This window comes from Accipiter gentilis, chromosome 19 (assembly GCF_929443795.1).
Source record: "Accipiter gentilis chromosome 19, bAccGen1.1, whole genome shotgun sequence".
Taxonomy (NCBI): domain Eukaryota; kingdom Metazoa; phylum Chordata; class Aves; order Accipitriformes; family Accipitridae; genus Astur; species Astur gentilis.
In genome coordinates, this window is record NC_064898.1 from 28,042,858 (window position 1) to 28,056,753 (window position 13,896).

A 13,896-nucleotide genomic window follows, 5' to 3' on the forward strand; every position below is an offset into this window, starting at 1 on the left:
CCTTGCTCCTCTGGGCAGCTCTCCCCTCGCCCATGGGCTCTGGCAGCAGACGACAGATGCCTGTTTCCCCTCCCAGGCTGTGCCTCCAGCCTGTTGTCTGTCCTTGCTTGCAGGTACCAGCTTGCCCAGCCAGCTCCCTCAACTTGTTTGCCGGATTTTCAGATTTTTGCCTTTCACCCTGTGCAGGATGCCCTGTCTGGAGCTCTGCAAACCACTACCCCCTGCCCAGCTGCTGAGTTTGCACCATGGCTTGGCTCTTGGCAGATATGGTCCTGCTTGTCCTCCTGTCCTCCACCCGCATCCTTTGCTATCACTTAACCTACCCTTCAGTGGAATGGAAGGGGGAAAAGGCTGCAGTTTTCTCCCTGTTTTGTGTCTGTGCAGCACCCTGCACCATGGGACTGTGCTCCTTGACAAGGGTCCCCAGGAGCTACAGAAACAGCAGCAATCACTGAAATTTATCTGTCACTCACTGTGATCCCCGAGGGGACACAGTCACTCCTGCAAGTCTAAATTTGGTAAGGCATTGGCAAATTTAGAACATTACAATTTCCCTTCACTTTCAAGATTATTTACTATTCTAATTGTTGTTGCCATTACTATAGTTCTTACTGATAGCCCATCAAGCTATTCAAAGTGACAGGTATTTCAGTCAATATGTGTGTTAGTAATATACACAGCAACCAGAATTCTTAGCAGGAATGTTGTTACAGCTAACAGTTATGGGTAATATTAAGCAATGTGTACACAAACCCAGCTCTCATTTCTTCTACAGAACTGTCAACCAAGGGCTTCCAATCCACAGCCCACAGATACCTTAGGGAAATATACTGCTATGTGAAATACAAATCATAAAAGTTGTGCTTAAAGGGCTTAAGCATTGAATACAGGAATGATAACTTTTGGGGTTGTGAGTAAAAAAAAAAGTTATAAAATGCTCCTCTAACCTATGCTAATTATTTGCCTGGCTTGTCTGCTGCTCTTTTCAGGGGCTGCAGAGGCTGATGTGGAAGAATTTAAACTTTTCCAGCCCTCAGCACTCAAGAAATTCACACTCCATCTGTCTCTGTAAACAGGGAACATGGCATTGTTTAATTGGAGGACATGCAGCTAAACTCATTAGTGTGCCATGAAAAATGGAATTAGTCTATTTCCAACTGCCCCACTTCTCAGACAAAGCTCCAGACATCTGTGCCTCCACTCTTTACTTCTCCAGCTAAATAATTAGCTTGGTAAGTTAAATTAGCAGACAGATTTCCAGGGTGCTCTAATTATCTTCAACACGAAAATATAGATTTAAGTATTTGAATCTGGGTGTACAGCCTTGAATGTGTACCTCATCCTCATCATCTGTAAACGTGCTTTGGATGTCCCACAAAAATAAAAAGATTGCTTTGTTCACTCTGTGCATCATTAAACTGGGAAAAGTCCCATCCTCCATCCGTGATGCTGCCCCAGAGCTGGGTGTCCTGCCCCCACAGTGCCCCTCCACAAAGCTGTTCACCCTGATTGCTCCACAGTGAGCTTGAGGAAGGAATATTTCTAGCCTGGTCCTCCCATCCTCCTTTTATTTTTGTCCTTGTCAAGACACGTAAGAACTCTGTCTGCACACGAGGACAGGATGAATTTCCACAGCCCAGCCGGGTGCTGTGCCAGGGGGGAGGAGGAGTGGGTGCTCTGGCTCCAGCGGATGCTCAGCTCCTGCCCAGAAGGATGAACACGGAGCCTGTAGACAGAGTGTAATCCTCGTTCGGTCCTGCTTCATAGCACCATCTGTCAGGCTCTCAGCGAGTAAGGAGCAGAGGAAATGGTTCACCATCTCCAGGTGTGCCATCTCCAAGTGTGCTCAGCACCAGCCACTTCAGAGACAGGAGCAAAACAGCATCCCATCAGCAGATGGGGCATAATTTGTGTTTTGTAAAAGATCCCATGAAAAAACACTGTTTTTAAAGCTTGACTTCAGGGCTTTAAATCCTGTCTGAAATATGCTTTTATAACACTGGATGTTACTCTCTATAGAAATGTCCACTCCCTCCTCCAAATATCAGCAATTGCATGCCAGCAGTGTCCCTGTGTTGCAGCAATAGCCAGATAGATAAACAGGCAGTTCAGGGGTGTGTTGGCACTAGCTGCCTGGGTCATGAGGTGATGGGTTTGGAGGGTGTATTGATTTTTCCTGCGATAGAGTTAATTTTCTTCATGGTAGCTCACACGGTGCTGTTTTGGATTTGTGACCAAAACAGTGTTGAGAAAACAGTGATGTTTTATTTCTTTCTGAAGAGTGCTTACACAGCATCAAGGTCTTTTCTGTTTCTCACCATGCCCCACCAGTGAGTTAGCTGGGGTTGCACAAGGACTTGGGAAGGGACACAGCCAGGACCCCAACTGACCAAAGGGATATTCCATACTGTATGACATCATGCTCAGCAATAAAACCTGGGGGAAGGAGGAACGGGGGGGTGTGTGTGTGTGTGTGTGTTCGTTGAATATCTGTGGGGTTAAAGCACAACAGAGGGAGATGGATGGATGGATGGATGGATGGAGAGTGTGAGACAGCTGCAGGAATGCACAGTGATAGATAAGCAAACTGGCTGTGAACCAAAGCTACCCTTTATCACAAAATCTGAATGGAAAATGACCCACCCAAAATTAAAACATCAGTGATGAAGCAAGGCTGACATGGAAGTGCACTGAGCCCTCAAATGCCCTTACCTCTTTTCAGCTGAAGTCCTTAAGCAGAAGATGCAGATCCACAGGGAACCACACTCCTGCCTGAGTGTTTGCCATGCAGAGGAAGTTGCCTGGTTTTATAATGCCTGTGTGAAATCTCAGCAGCAATGACAGTCACCTGGGACCTGCTGCAGGGACCAAGGCCATGGGATGCAAACCAACTCCACAGTCCAGGAAGGTGATTGTACTCCCTTTTGTAGCCTGAGCGGCAGCACAAGGATAAATGTTGCAAGAGCAAACATAAGGATCAGAAATGTTTAGGAAATGCTGGTCAGACCAGCAAAGAAAAAAAATAGTTTTCACCAGATTTTTCTTCCCTTTTAAAATAGAACTGTGAATTTTTAAAATGTTAAACATGGAATAAAGTCAATTATTTGCCCCAAGTGTAGGTGTTAGCTCCAGGGTGTAACTGCTGCTCTGCACTTGCCAACTAGATCTGAAGGTTAAGATAGAGATGCAACTCTCTGGAAACACTGCTTAGACTTCATCACTGAATTTTGTGTAAAATAGAGTGCATCTTTGGATCTTTGCACCCCTAGAAAAATACACACATCCCTGCCAAGCCTTTTAGTGCAAAAGTGGTGCCTTACTCTTCTTTCTCTGTATGCTTGAGAAGATGTTAAGTTCTTCCATGGCAAAACTTTGGGGAGAGAGGACTGGGAAAGTGATGGAGAGATGGAGGTGCAGTGCCCACAAGTTCAGCATGTACCAAAATGGGTGGGGGTTGAGCCTACTTTTTGGCCATGCAAAAGCATTCTTACATACACATCATTTTGCAAACAGCAGCAGTGGAATCCCAATAAACCCTTTTAAAGAAACATACATTTTATACTCCCCATGTTATGGGTAGGGCAACTAAACCAGAGGCAAAACAGAAAAAGCTGAGACCAAGGCTAGTGTTTGTGAAGTACTTTGCTGGAATATTGTCCCAAGGTGCCAATGGAAAATGATCCAGCAGTGATTCCAGTACAGATCGTGCCTGACAATGCCTGCATTTCAGCTGCCTGCATTTCAGCCTATGTATCTAAGCCCATTATCTGGGACAGACTTAAACATGCAGAAAGGGCCAAGCCAAACTGTCTTGCCTTTCTTTCCCACTAAAAGGGGTTCCTTCTCTCTAGTGTTGTCAAACACTGAAAATTTCATGTACATAAAATAAAAATTATTAATAAAGCAAACAGAAACTTCCCAAAGAAAACTGTCCCAAAGCAAAGCACTCCCCTCCACAGAAGAAGGTTCTTCCCTGGAAGAAGGTGTAGGACAGAGAGAAGGCAAAGCAGGAGCAAGAGCATTTTGTTTGATTGTTTGAGACACAACCAGGCAGCACGATGCCGCTACATGGAGAAAGCAGAAGTGCCGAGTAGGACAGGGTAAGCATATTTGCAAAAAATCTCCATCCAAGCGGGTGCTTTCCATGATTCACAGCGGCAGTGGTCTGTGCAGCTCTGAGTGCTGCTGCAGAAGTAACGGGAAAGCTTTGGAGCATGTCTCAGTGATTTGCCCCACGGCTGTCCCTGCAGATGCAACCCGGAGGACCACCACAGCCACCTCCTCCCAAAAGGCTACTGTGGCCACAGGGGCATGTGGCTGAGCACCAAATCATGGCAGGCTTTGGGCAAGCTTAATCATCACTCTGCAACCCTGGGGTGAAGCTGGGTAGTCTCCAGAAGATGATTCCCCCATTTGTGATCTGTCGGGTAACGGGAGGGAATATGCCCTGTGGTGAGTCGGTGCTCTGTTTTCTGGGGACCAGCATGTCCTCCCTGTCATTCACACGTGTCTGCTGTATGGGCAAAGGCGGTGCTTCTCCAGCCTCTGTCAGTCACTGCGGTTAGACAGCATGGATTTATCTAAATCACAGTAACTACCATGGTGTTTGTTACTGTGTAGTGAATACGTGGGTCTCTAGTGCAGGAACTCTTAATTTCTGTGGGGTGGAGCATGGGGACCTGTCTGCACAGCAGTGGTCATTTAGCCTGGACAAAGAAAGATTGAGGGAGACATGATAAAAGGCTGGCAACAAAAACAACAAAAAAATAATTTGGTTTCTGAGTTCACTTTGTGCCAGATAGTGAGAACTCCTGCACTTCTGGCCAGATGAGTCTCTGCGATATGAAAGAGAAACTCATCATGTCAGAAGTGTTATCCCTGCCACTTCTGGTTTGGAATGGAAAATGAGCATGTCTGGTTCTCTTATTGGAGAGAATTTGGGCTGGAAGGGCCCTAAGCAGCTGTGGGAGAAGGTAAGGGGGCAGAAAAAAGGAAAGATGAGGCAGATCAGCTACAATAAGTCACCCTGGGGTTTCAAACCTTCATTTCTCCAAAGTTACAAAGGGGGGGTGGATCAAAAATCTCTTAATATCCAAATGATATTTTCTGAGGTTTTTTACGGCAGTACTGCAGTTGCCATGACATCAGATTTTGCTAGTGACACAGGAAAAAACTGGTGGTCCTGTACCCAGCCAGTCCTTGCAGAGTGGCTCATGGACAACAGCCAGCAGAGCTGGCCCTGTCCCTCCAGTGTCACCTGTGGGATTGCTTGTGGCCCCATAAATTAAGCCCTCTCCTATGGGCTAGGCAAGCTGAAGAGCATCCCCCGTTTCACAGGCAGATTTTCTCTCCAAATATCTCTGTAACATAACATGCAGTGTAAAAAACTACCAGTAATGGTTGCTGCAGGAGCACAGAGTCATTAGGTTGCTTGCGTATTTCCATACTTTTTCTTGGAGAAAACAACATCTTTATTTACTTCTCGAAAGCAATAAAGCACCTTTTTCAAAATCAGAACAAGCACATTGCCATTCATCCTCATTTCAAGTAGTGTGGGAAAACACAACAAACATATCACATGGATGGCTGAATTTTGTTATAATTGTATTCCAATCCCACCAGCTGTAAAACCTGTCTTCTGAAATGCTGTCTTATGCTGATGCTCCTGACAGAGAATTCCCTCTAGAGGCATAAAATCGTGCCTTACACTATATATAACCCCAGCAGGGGCAGCACAGAGTCAGTTAAAGATTATTTTCGGCTTATGCTAAGAAGTGAAAAGAACTGGGGTTTTCTCTGCTCCTGTTATTTTGGTAAGCGTGGGGATCGGGACAGATAAAAATAATTACACCTGATAGTCCTCTGGTTAGCCTGCTCCTTAGATTGACATTAAATTTCTAATAAGAATTCCTTAAGAGGCTCTGGGGTTTGATTAATTAATTATATTTTGAAGCAGGAGTTTTTAAGGTTCCATTTCCAGGCAATATGCCACAGCAGTTAACAAGAGGGTTTCACTGTAGAGAAAACACAAAGGCTTCTCTCATAAGCACAAAATGCACCACCACATTTTTCACTGCACAGACTCCATTAATTATCCTAGTATGGATATTCAACTAATTTTTTTTCTCAACACCTGTGAAAACTGCAAACAATTCTTATTATGAGATAAATAAGAAGTTTCATCTTCCATCCCATCATCTGCAAACCTGGAGGCTCCGTTTCCATGGTGGGTCTGCAGGAGGGCAGGCTCCAGGAGGAGCAGTGACGTGTCCAATGGCTGAGGAAGAGCAGGTATTGCAACCAGAGATCACAACGGTTTTCTGATTTATATAATTTAACACTATTTCCTCCTCTCATGAAATCTATTCAGTTATTCATCTGTGCTGTTGTGGAAATTCCCTTCCTTTCTTTCCAAAGCAACACAGTGTGCTCATTCATCAAAGGTTTGCAGTGCTGTCTCAGGTCTGAGAGAAGCTGCTGTGAAAGAGGAGAACAATCCATCAACCTGCTAGTGCGAGCTTCCCATCATTTCAGGGCTACATGATGCAATTCATAGGGATTCAGGAGTTTTCTGTCATTTCTAAACTAGACCTGAACCAAATATGGGCTGCGCAGACTGCAATTCTTAAGAAGTGAGAGAGAGGACAGCAGGAACACCTCATGGAGGCGAGCACTGGACCAGCCTCATGGTCACAGCCTTTCTGGTAATCACATCCTGGGTATGAAGGACATCTTACCCCAGATTTCCACCTCAATTTGTTCTGTTCATGTCACTACAAGCACTGGAAATTGCGTTATTCTGTATGCTAGAAAAGCAGACCAAAGCCTCCACCAGCCCTGCATCATGTCCTCTCCGTGCTGGCCCTCACTGGCCCTGGGCTCTGTCTCACCACCATGCCAGTGGTCCTGCAGTCCTTGCTCATGGCTATTAGCCATGTGTCTCAGCTCTTCCTTATCTGCTCCCTCACCTTCCTGGAGTCAGTGGTGCTTTTTGCCATGCCCCTTGACAGGCTGATGGCTCTCTGACCCCCATGGAGCTGTACGACCATGCCAACGGGCATGGGGTCAGCCAAAATAGGGCTGACGCACCCACAAAGGAGGATAGTCCTGATCATGCCCTGGTCCTTAATCTCCTCTGGCTGCCTGGTGACCAGGGAGCGCCTTGTTCTATACCCTTTGCCTCCACCCCAGGGTGATCTGGCTGCCCTCCAGAGGGATGGTGTTCAACAGCATTGATGCCCCGGATCTCATTTTCTTCACCATGGGTTCAGATCTCCTCTTCATTTTTTTTGTCTTCCATCGTGGTCCTTGTGACACCTCTCAGCATTGCTTCCAAGGACAAGGGCCTGAAGGTTGTGTGGTCTTGGTCTTCTTCATCCCAGAACTTGGCTAGCCCATCCTGCACAGATTTGCAAAAGAGGCACCCCCATCTTCAACACCTACATCCTCCTCCCACCCCTCTTCAATCCTGTCTGTTACAGCATCCAAACAAAGCAGATTTATAAAGGTACCTTCCACTTGTTTCTCTCTGGACCCCTTCAAAACAAGCCATAGGTGAGAAAAGCAAGCAAACATCTTGCAAACTCAAGAGTGCAGAACCATGGGGTAATTCAGGTGGGAAGAGCACTCCAGGGGTCTCTAGCCTGATGTCCTGCTTGAAGCAGGGTCAGCACATGGGATGCACTGCTGTTGGCTGCACAGCGTTTCTAGGAGCTGCACTATTCTCTGTACAAAAACCTGTGGATTTGGCACATAGGAGAAGCCTGCTGAACCCAAGTGAGATAAGGGTCTGTTTTGAAAGGTTATGATCCAAAACAACCGTGTCCTCCCTGGTAAGTCGAGAAACTTCTATCACGGCCAGGACTCTGCTGCGCCAGATGCTGTAAACAGCCCTGGTTGTCAGCCCCCTTGTGCAAGGGGGGGTCCAGTCTTGGTTTGAGGCAAGGTTTAAGAGTAAGATAAACACAGTCCTGACCAGTTTTATGTTTTTTCCTGTTTTGTATAATAAAACAGCTAAAAAAAATTGAACTTGTCACCTTTGTCCAAATGAATGAATAACTAAGCCTGACCCACAGCCTTGCTCTATGCACCATGAAGGCCCCTCAGATGGGAGAAGGAGGGCCAGGCACGGTGTCATAGTTTAACCCCAGCCAGCAACTAAGCACCATGCAGCCACTCACTCATTCCCCCCCCACCCAGTGGGATGGGGGAGAGAATTGGAAAAAGAAAGTAAAACTTGTAGGTTGAGGTAAGAACAGTTTAATAGAACAGAAAGGAAGAAACTAATAATGATAATAATAACAATAAATTGACAATAATAATAAAAGGATTGGAATATACAAGTGATGCACAATGCAATTGCTCACCACCCGCTGACCAATGCCCAGTTAGTCCCTGAGCGGTGATTCCCCCAGCCCCACCTCCCCCCAGTTTATATACTGGGCATGATGTCACCTAGTATGGAATACCGCGTTGGCCAGTTTGGATCAGCTGCCCTGGCTGTGTTCCCTCCCAGCTTCCTTTGTCCCTCCAGCTTTCTTCCTGGCTGGGCATGAGAAGCTGAAAAATCCTTGACTTAGTATAAACACTACTTAGTAACAACTGAAAACATCAGTGTGTTATATCAACATCCTTATACTGAATCCAAAACATAGCACTATACCAGCTACTAGGAAGACAATTAACTCTATCCCAGCCAAAACCAGGACACACAGCAAAACCCAGATACCAGTTAGCGTAGTGGGTTTTGTCTGCCAGGTGACGTTGGGAACTGAATACCCTCAGTCTTGAGAGAGGGGGGGGTCTTTGGGACTGTGGGCGCCTGGGGATGAGGGTCTGCTATGTGCACCAGCATGATAAATCCCCCTTGGGGAAGCAGTATCTCTTTTTAGGCCAACTGATATAACTAGAAGACGTGACATCTCCTGAACCTCCCAAGAGTCGGAGTTCAAAGGTTTTCTCCTCTATCAGCTGCTCTAAAAGGAGAGTGTGCATCCCCAGCCCCAGAGCAGGGCAAGGCAGATGCCAGCTCCCTGACAGCAGCAACAGCTCGGCTGGGAGCTCTGTGCTCTGCACAGCGCTGGCTTCATCTGATTTCACAGTAATGTAGAGCTGGGAGAACAAATGCGGATTCTTTGCAATCCCTCATTATTCCTATGACCCTCTCTGAAACACCCCGGGGTGTCAGAGCCCTCTGCATGGGTTTTTTCTCTTCACAGACCCCATGCATGCACTGGGAGGGCACGCACATGAGAGAGCACTGTAGAGTTAAGGAAACCGCCTGCAACAGCCCTTAGAAACAAGAGAGAACACCCACACACGGACGGCATTGCATTCGACAGCACAAACCCACCTGCCCCCCCCCTCTCCCCAGCACAGAGACAGGGAGACTCTGCAGACATGGTGCTGGGAGGTATTTATTCGGTGGTTACAGCCTGTCAGTACGCAAAGGGCATCTCCCCGTGTGCAGGGCTGCTTGTGGCGGAGCAGGGACTCTTCCTCGCACAACCGGTCCCGGGATGCTCAGTGGTACTTGCGGGCCAGAGCGTGAGCCACGACACTGACCAGCTTTTGCCAGGCAAACTGGCAAGCAGGGGTGAAATCCCTGGCGAAGTGGGAAGCCAGGACAATGATGAGGATGTCTCCAAGGAGCTGGAGGAGAAAGAGGAAAACAGACAGGGTTAGTGCTGCTTGAACTGTTGTGCCACAGCAGACCATGGAGCGGGGACCCGACATCCCCGAGCTGGGGCTGAGCTGTTGGACCCAGAACCTCTCAAAGAAGGCTCTGCCTCTTGCTGCACACAAGTCCACAACACCCACCCTGTCCTGCCATGGTTTTAGCTCTGAACAGCTTCTTCCTTTATGCAAGCTCTCCGTCTCCCTGGTTTTCCTGCTGCAGACTTCCCTCTGGTCCCTCTCCTTCCCATCCTCCCCAGTCACGACCCTGCAACCCACAGGCTGCATCTCCTTTCTCCTGACTTCTCCCTGAGGCTGAGTTTCCCTCCTGAAAGGACTCTCACATGCTGCACACTCCTCCTCAGCCCCCCTGCCTCATCAGAGTGGCCCTCGGGCTGCAGGTCTGGTTATCCGGACTGGCTTACTCCCCGTTCCCTGGAACTGCTACGACAAATCCTCAGTCTTTCCATTAGAAAGCTCTGGGTTTGGGGGAAAAAATATTTGCTTCATTCTTTAAAAAAACAAACAAACAAAAAAAAAACAGAAACAAAAAAAAACAAAGAAAAAGAAAGAACAAACCTTAGAACTATTTTCCCCCATTTTTGGGATGCTAAAGCAATTTGGCCTGAGACCTACCCTGCAAAATGCTGGTTTTTTTCTTTTTCTCTTTAGATGTAAATGAAAAAAACGAGCCATTTTTATTTAAAAGCGTTGGTGGAGGAGGAAGTGTCCTATCCAGACAGGCAGCCCATGCTGGACAAGGCAGAAACCTGCTGCTTATCTTGCTATAGGACCTATGATTTCCTTAAACACTCTGCTTAGCTCCCATCTGCCTCTGAATCCTCCAGCCCATGCTGCACCTTCCCCCAGGTTTGTTTCTTTTGGCCCCAACCAGATCTCCTTCAGGTAACAATCTCCCAATACCGTGTCCTCCCCATTTCTGTGCTGGTACTAAAAATGGGACTTTTTAGTGTGAAAGTCACCCACGATCTTGTAAACAGTCCTGCAGAAGCCATCATCTCTTTTGGGTACTACACAGGGACTCTGCCTCCAGCAGCCGAAGTACGTACGCCTAGACAGCATTGTCGGAGGCAATACCCCCAGTTTCAAAGCAAAACTGACTTTCCCCACATGACATAGGGAAAGGGCTGGGACTGCAAACATGGCTCACCCTGAAGTTCTCAGGGTCCACGTGCAGCTTCTCGCAGTGCAGCTCGGACAGCTTGGCATAGGTCGCCTTAATGTTGTCCAGGTTCTTGATGGCTTCCCCGAAGGAGGTGAGCACTTTCTTCCCATGGGCGCGGACCTTGGGGTTGCCAAGGATGGCGGTGGGGCTGGAGAGGTTCCCGAAGGAAGCAAAGAACCTCTGGGTCCAGGGGTAGACGATCAGCAGCCTGGGGAGAGATGGAGGGGGGACACAAGCAGACACAGAGATGTTAATGCTCCCCAATGCAATTACCACGGTTTCTCTGTCCAGGGTGCAGCTGAGCAGATGCCCGGGAGCTGGACCTACCTGGCCAGGGCCTCGGCACCACATTCCTCCACATTGATCTTGCTCCAGATGCTGGTGATGAGCTGCTTCTCTTCAGCTGACCAGTGCACCATGGTGGCAGGCGGCTTTGCTCAGAGCTGCAGGAGGACACAGACCCCGTAGTTGAGCTGCGGACCCCGCGGAGGCTTTTATCCGCTGCCGGCAGCTCCTCCCCGTCCTGCACTGTGGGGTCATTGGCTGGGGCCAGGGTGGGGGTCCCCACCAGCGCGGGAGCAGAAGGGGATGGCCAGGGTGTGGCACGCTGAGAAGGGGCCTCTGGTTATCCTGCACTCAAGAGCTTTATCCCTTCCCCTCTGTGCAGGCAGGTCAGTTCTCCATTTCACCTACTAGACATGGGGCCCTTTGCAGAGAAGGGACTGCACAAGCCACCGGGTAATAGTCTGTCATGATTTAAGGTGTGTGCGTGGGTCTCAATGGGGTGTGAGCCTTGCACCTTGGCTCTCCCCCATGCTGGACTCTGCCTTGCCTTAGTCTCTATCAGTGAAATGATGAATGCCTCTGCCAAAACGCAGCCCATGGCAGAGCAACCCAGAGGAGTTTGCCACCAGCAAACTGTACGGATACCTTCACCGCACACTGGGGTGATGCACCCTTGCCAGGAGCAATGGCCTTGCATGAGAAGGCTCTCCTGTTTTATTTTCTGCATAAAACCCCAAGAAACACAGTCCTTGCTGAAAGTGCAGGGGCTTTGATCCTGATCCCAAGGCACCTGGGGCAACCCGCTGTCTTCCTGAGGTTTTCCGTAGGATTTGGATTGGGCTAAGCAAGAGGCGCTGGGTCTTGTTGGACTAGTGACTGAGTAAAAGGTGGGTTGTTTGGATGGCCAGGCTGTGGCAGAGCTAAAGATCTGACCAGGCTCCTTTCCAGACATTGGGGCTTGCCTTCCTCCATGGACCACCTCCTGCTAAGTGTCTTCTCGGCCTTTTATCGAAAATCCAGGAATGGGAGGAAAATAAATTAAAAGAAAGAAAAATACTAAGGGAGATTTTCAGCCTGATAATATCTCTTTCCCCCTTTAGCTGTAGACTTTTTTCCAATGGAATAGGGATGAATAATCTTCATCAGAGTTGCCTACCTCTGCTTTTTCTCAAGAAAATCCAGTGCACGTGGGATGGTGTGCTGGAACATGATGATGAATCAAGTCGAGCACTGCCTGGGTGCACGTATGGGTGAGGGAACATGCAGGCAAAATGCCACTGAGCTGCCACCAGTGCCCACCCTCCTGCACCACCTTATTGGCCCCTCCAGGACCTGCGGTGCTGCCAACACCGTGCTGCATCGGGCATCGCCCGGGGGGTTGTTGGCTCCCTCAGGGGTGTTTTGCCATCATGCAGGAGACAAAATGGGAGCAGGCAAAGCAGCATGGGGAGAGGACATCCTGCAGGATCTGTTTGCTGGGGGGACCGGGACCAGGGTGTCATCCCCCAGCTGGGACTGGGGACGGGGAGTGAAGCCCCGGCCAGCACCAGCAGGCACCATACCCGTCCTGCCACGCTGCTGGGTGCAGGGGATGGAAACCCTTGCCCCTGCTGCCCGGAAAGGGTACCCCAGCAGGAACCCCAACAGTGGAAAGAGCCCAGCCCTCCCCTGCTGTACTGATCTGTAGGGTCTAACCTGAGAGGGCTGCTCAGCTTATTTCTACCCCCAGACACCTTGCTCGCAGGAGGAGACCTACTTGTTCAAATAATTCAGTCATTTCTGCCTGAAGTCTATGAACAGTTATGTTCATACAAAAGTCTACAAATACCTATCATGAAACCTATGAAAAATCATATAAGAATCTGTTTTTTTGTGACCCTGGACACCAAACCAAGAGACCTCACACTGTGCCTGCCCAGACTCGCTGCAGGGAGAAAAACACCTTGGGACTTACTACAAATCACCTTCTCACCTTCTCAGTGTTTGCCTTGACACCAGAAACAAAATGCTTCTTCCTTCAAGTAATGTGTGTGAGAAGGGACATTTATGGGTCACAGAGGGCTTTTGATACACTGCAGTGGTTCAGGGTCAGAGAGTGGGAATGCCCACAAACGTGGATGAAGCAGGCTAGGACACAGTGCAAACAGGGTGTCAGATATACTGGGATATATAGCTATGCCCTCTTTTTTCCCTTTAAAAAGTGAGCATGTCCTTTCAGCTAAACATTGCTTTTACTGCATCATGCTCAGTTCGGACGGGGCAGACGGTGCTTCCCATGCCAAGAACAAACTCTACCTTAGAAAGACCTGCTCTGCAGACAAACACCCCAAACACTGTGTGCACAGAGTATCGATTGATACTCGCATCCAGGAAATTATTAATAGTCACCACTATTAGCAGGATTGGGCCCCCCATAATTGCAGAATGGGCGGCACAGGGTGAAAAAGAAGTGCATAAACAAAGTCTGGACAGGTCTTGATAGCAAAATGTTTATCTAAAACCTACCCCCACCCAGCTGGCTGCTTGGCCAGTATGAGTCAGCTAATTTCTTGTAGGCTTTATGCCAGGAATGAGCCAGGGTAGATTAAAGTCTTCAGTTTGTTTATCCTCCCTAAAAAATATGAATGCTCCAGGTTCCCCTTACCTGCAAGAAAAACATGCAGGTTTCACAGTAAAATAGCAACTAGTTTCTCAGTGCAAACTTCCCAGTGTGTGACCACAGAGGTAGCAGGGGTGCATCTACCCAATAC

The 13,896-nt window shown here is 48.3% G+C and overlaps 1 protein-coding gene across 1 annotated transcript; it reads right to left on the bottom strand.

Annotated features, from left to right (window-relative positions):
• Positions 1 to 9,409: 9,409 nt before the first annotated feature.
• On the bottom strand, positions 9,410 to 11,319 carry LOC126048506 (hemoglobin subunit epsilon). Its single transcript, XM_049823649.1, has 3 exons — positions 11,189 to 11,319; positions 10,847 to 11,069; positions 9,410 to 9,651 (listed from the first exon to the last, which is right to left on the bottom strand). The coding sequence occupies exons 1-3, from the start codon at positions 11,278 to 11,280 to the stop codon at positions 9,523 to 9,525; spliced, it is 444 nt and encodes a 147-aa protein (XP_049679606.1). The 5' UTR covers positions 11,281 to 11,319; the 3' UTR covers positions 9,410 to 9,522.
• Between the last annotated feature and the right edge of the window lie 2,577 nt (positions 11,320 to 13,896).

Bases quoted from the DNA above. Each gene is read 5' to 3' on its own strand.
- LOC126048506 (XM_049823649.1), bottom strand. From the start codon at position 11,280: ATGGTGCACTGGTCAGCTGAAGAGAAGCAGCTCATCACCAGCATCTGG. The intron at 11,070-11,188 runs GTAGGTCCAGCT...ATCTCTCCCCAG, and splicing joins GGTGCCGAGGCCCTGGCCAG to GCTGCTGATCGTCTACCCCT. The intron at 9,652-10,846 runs GTGAGCCATGTT...TTTCTCCTCCAG, and splicing joins TGGACCCTGAGAACTTCAGG to CTCCTTGGAGACATCCTCAT.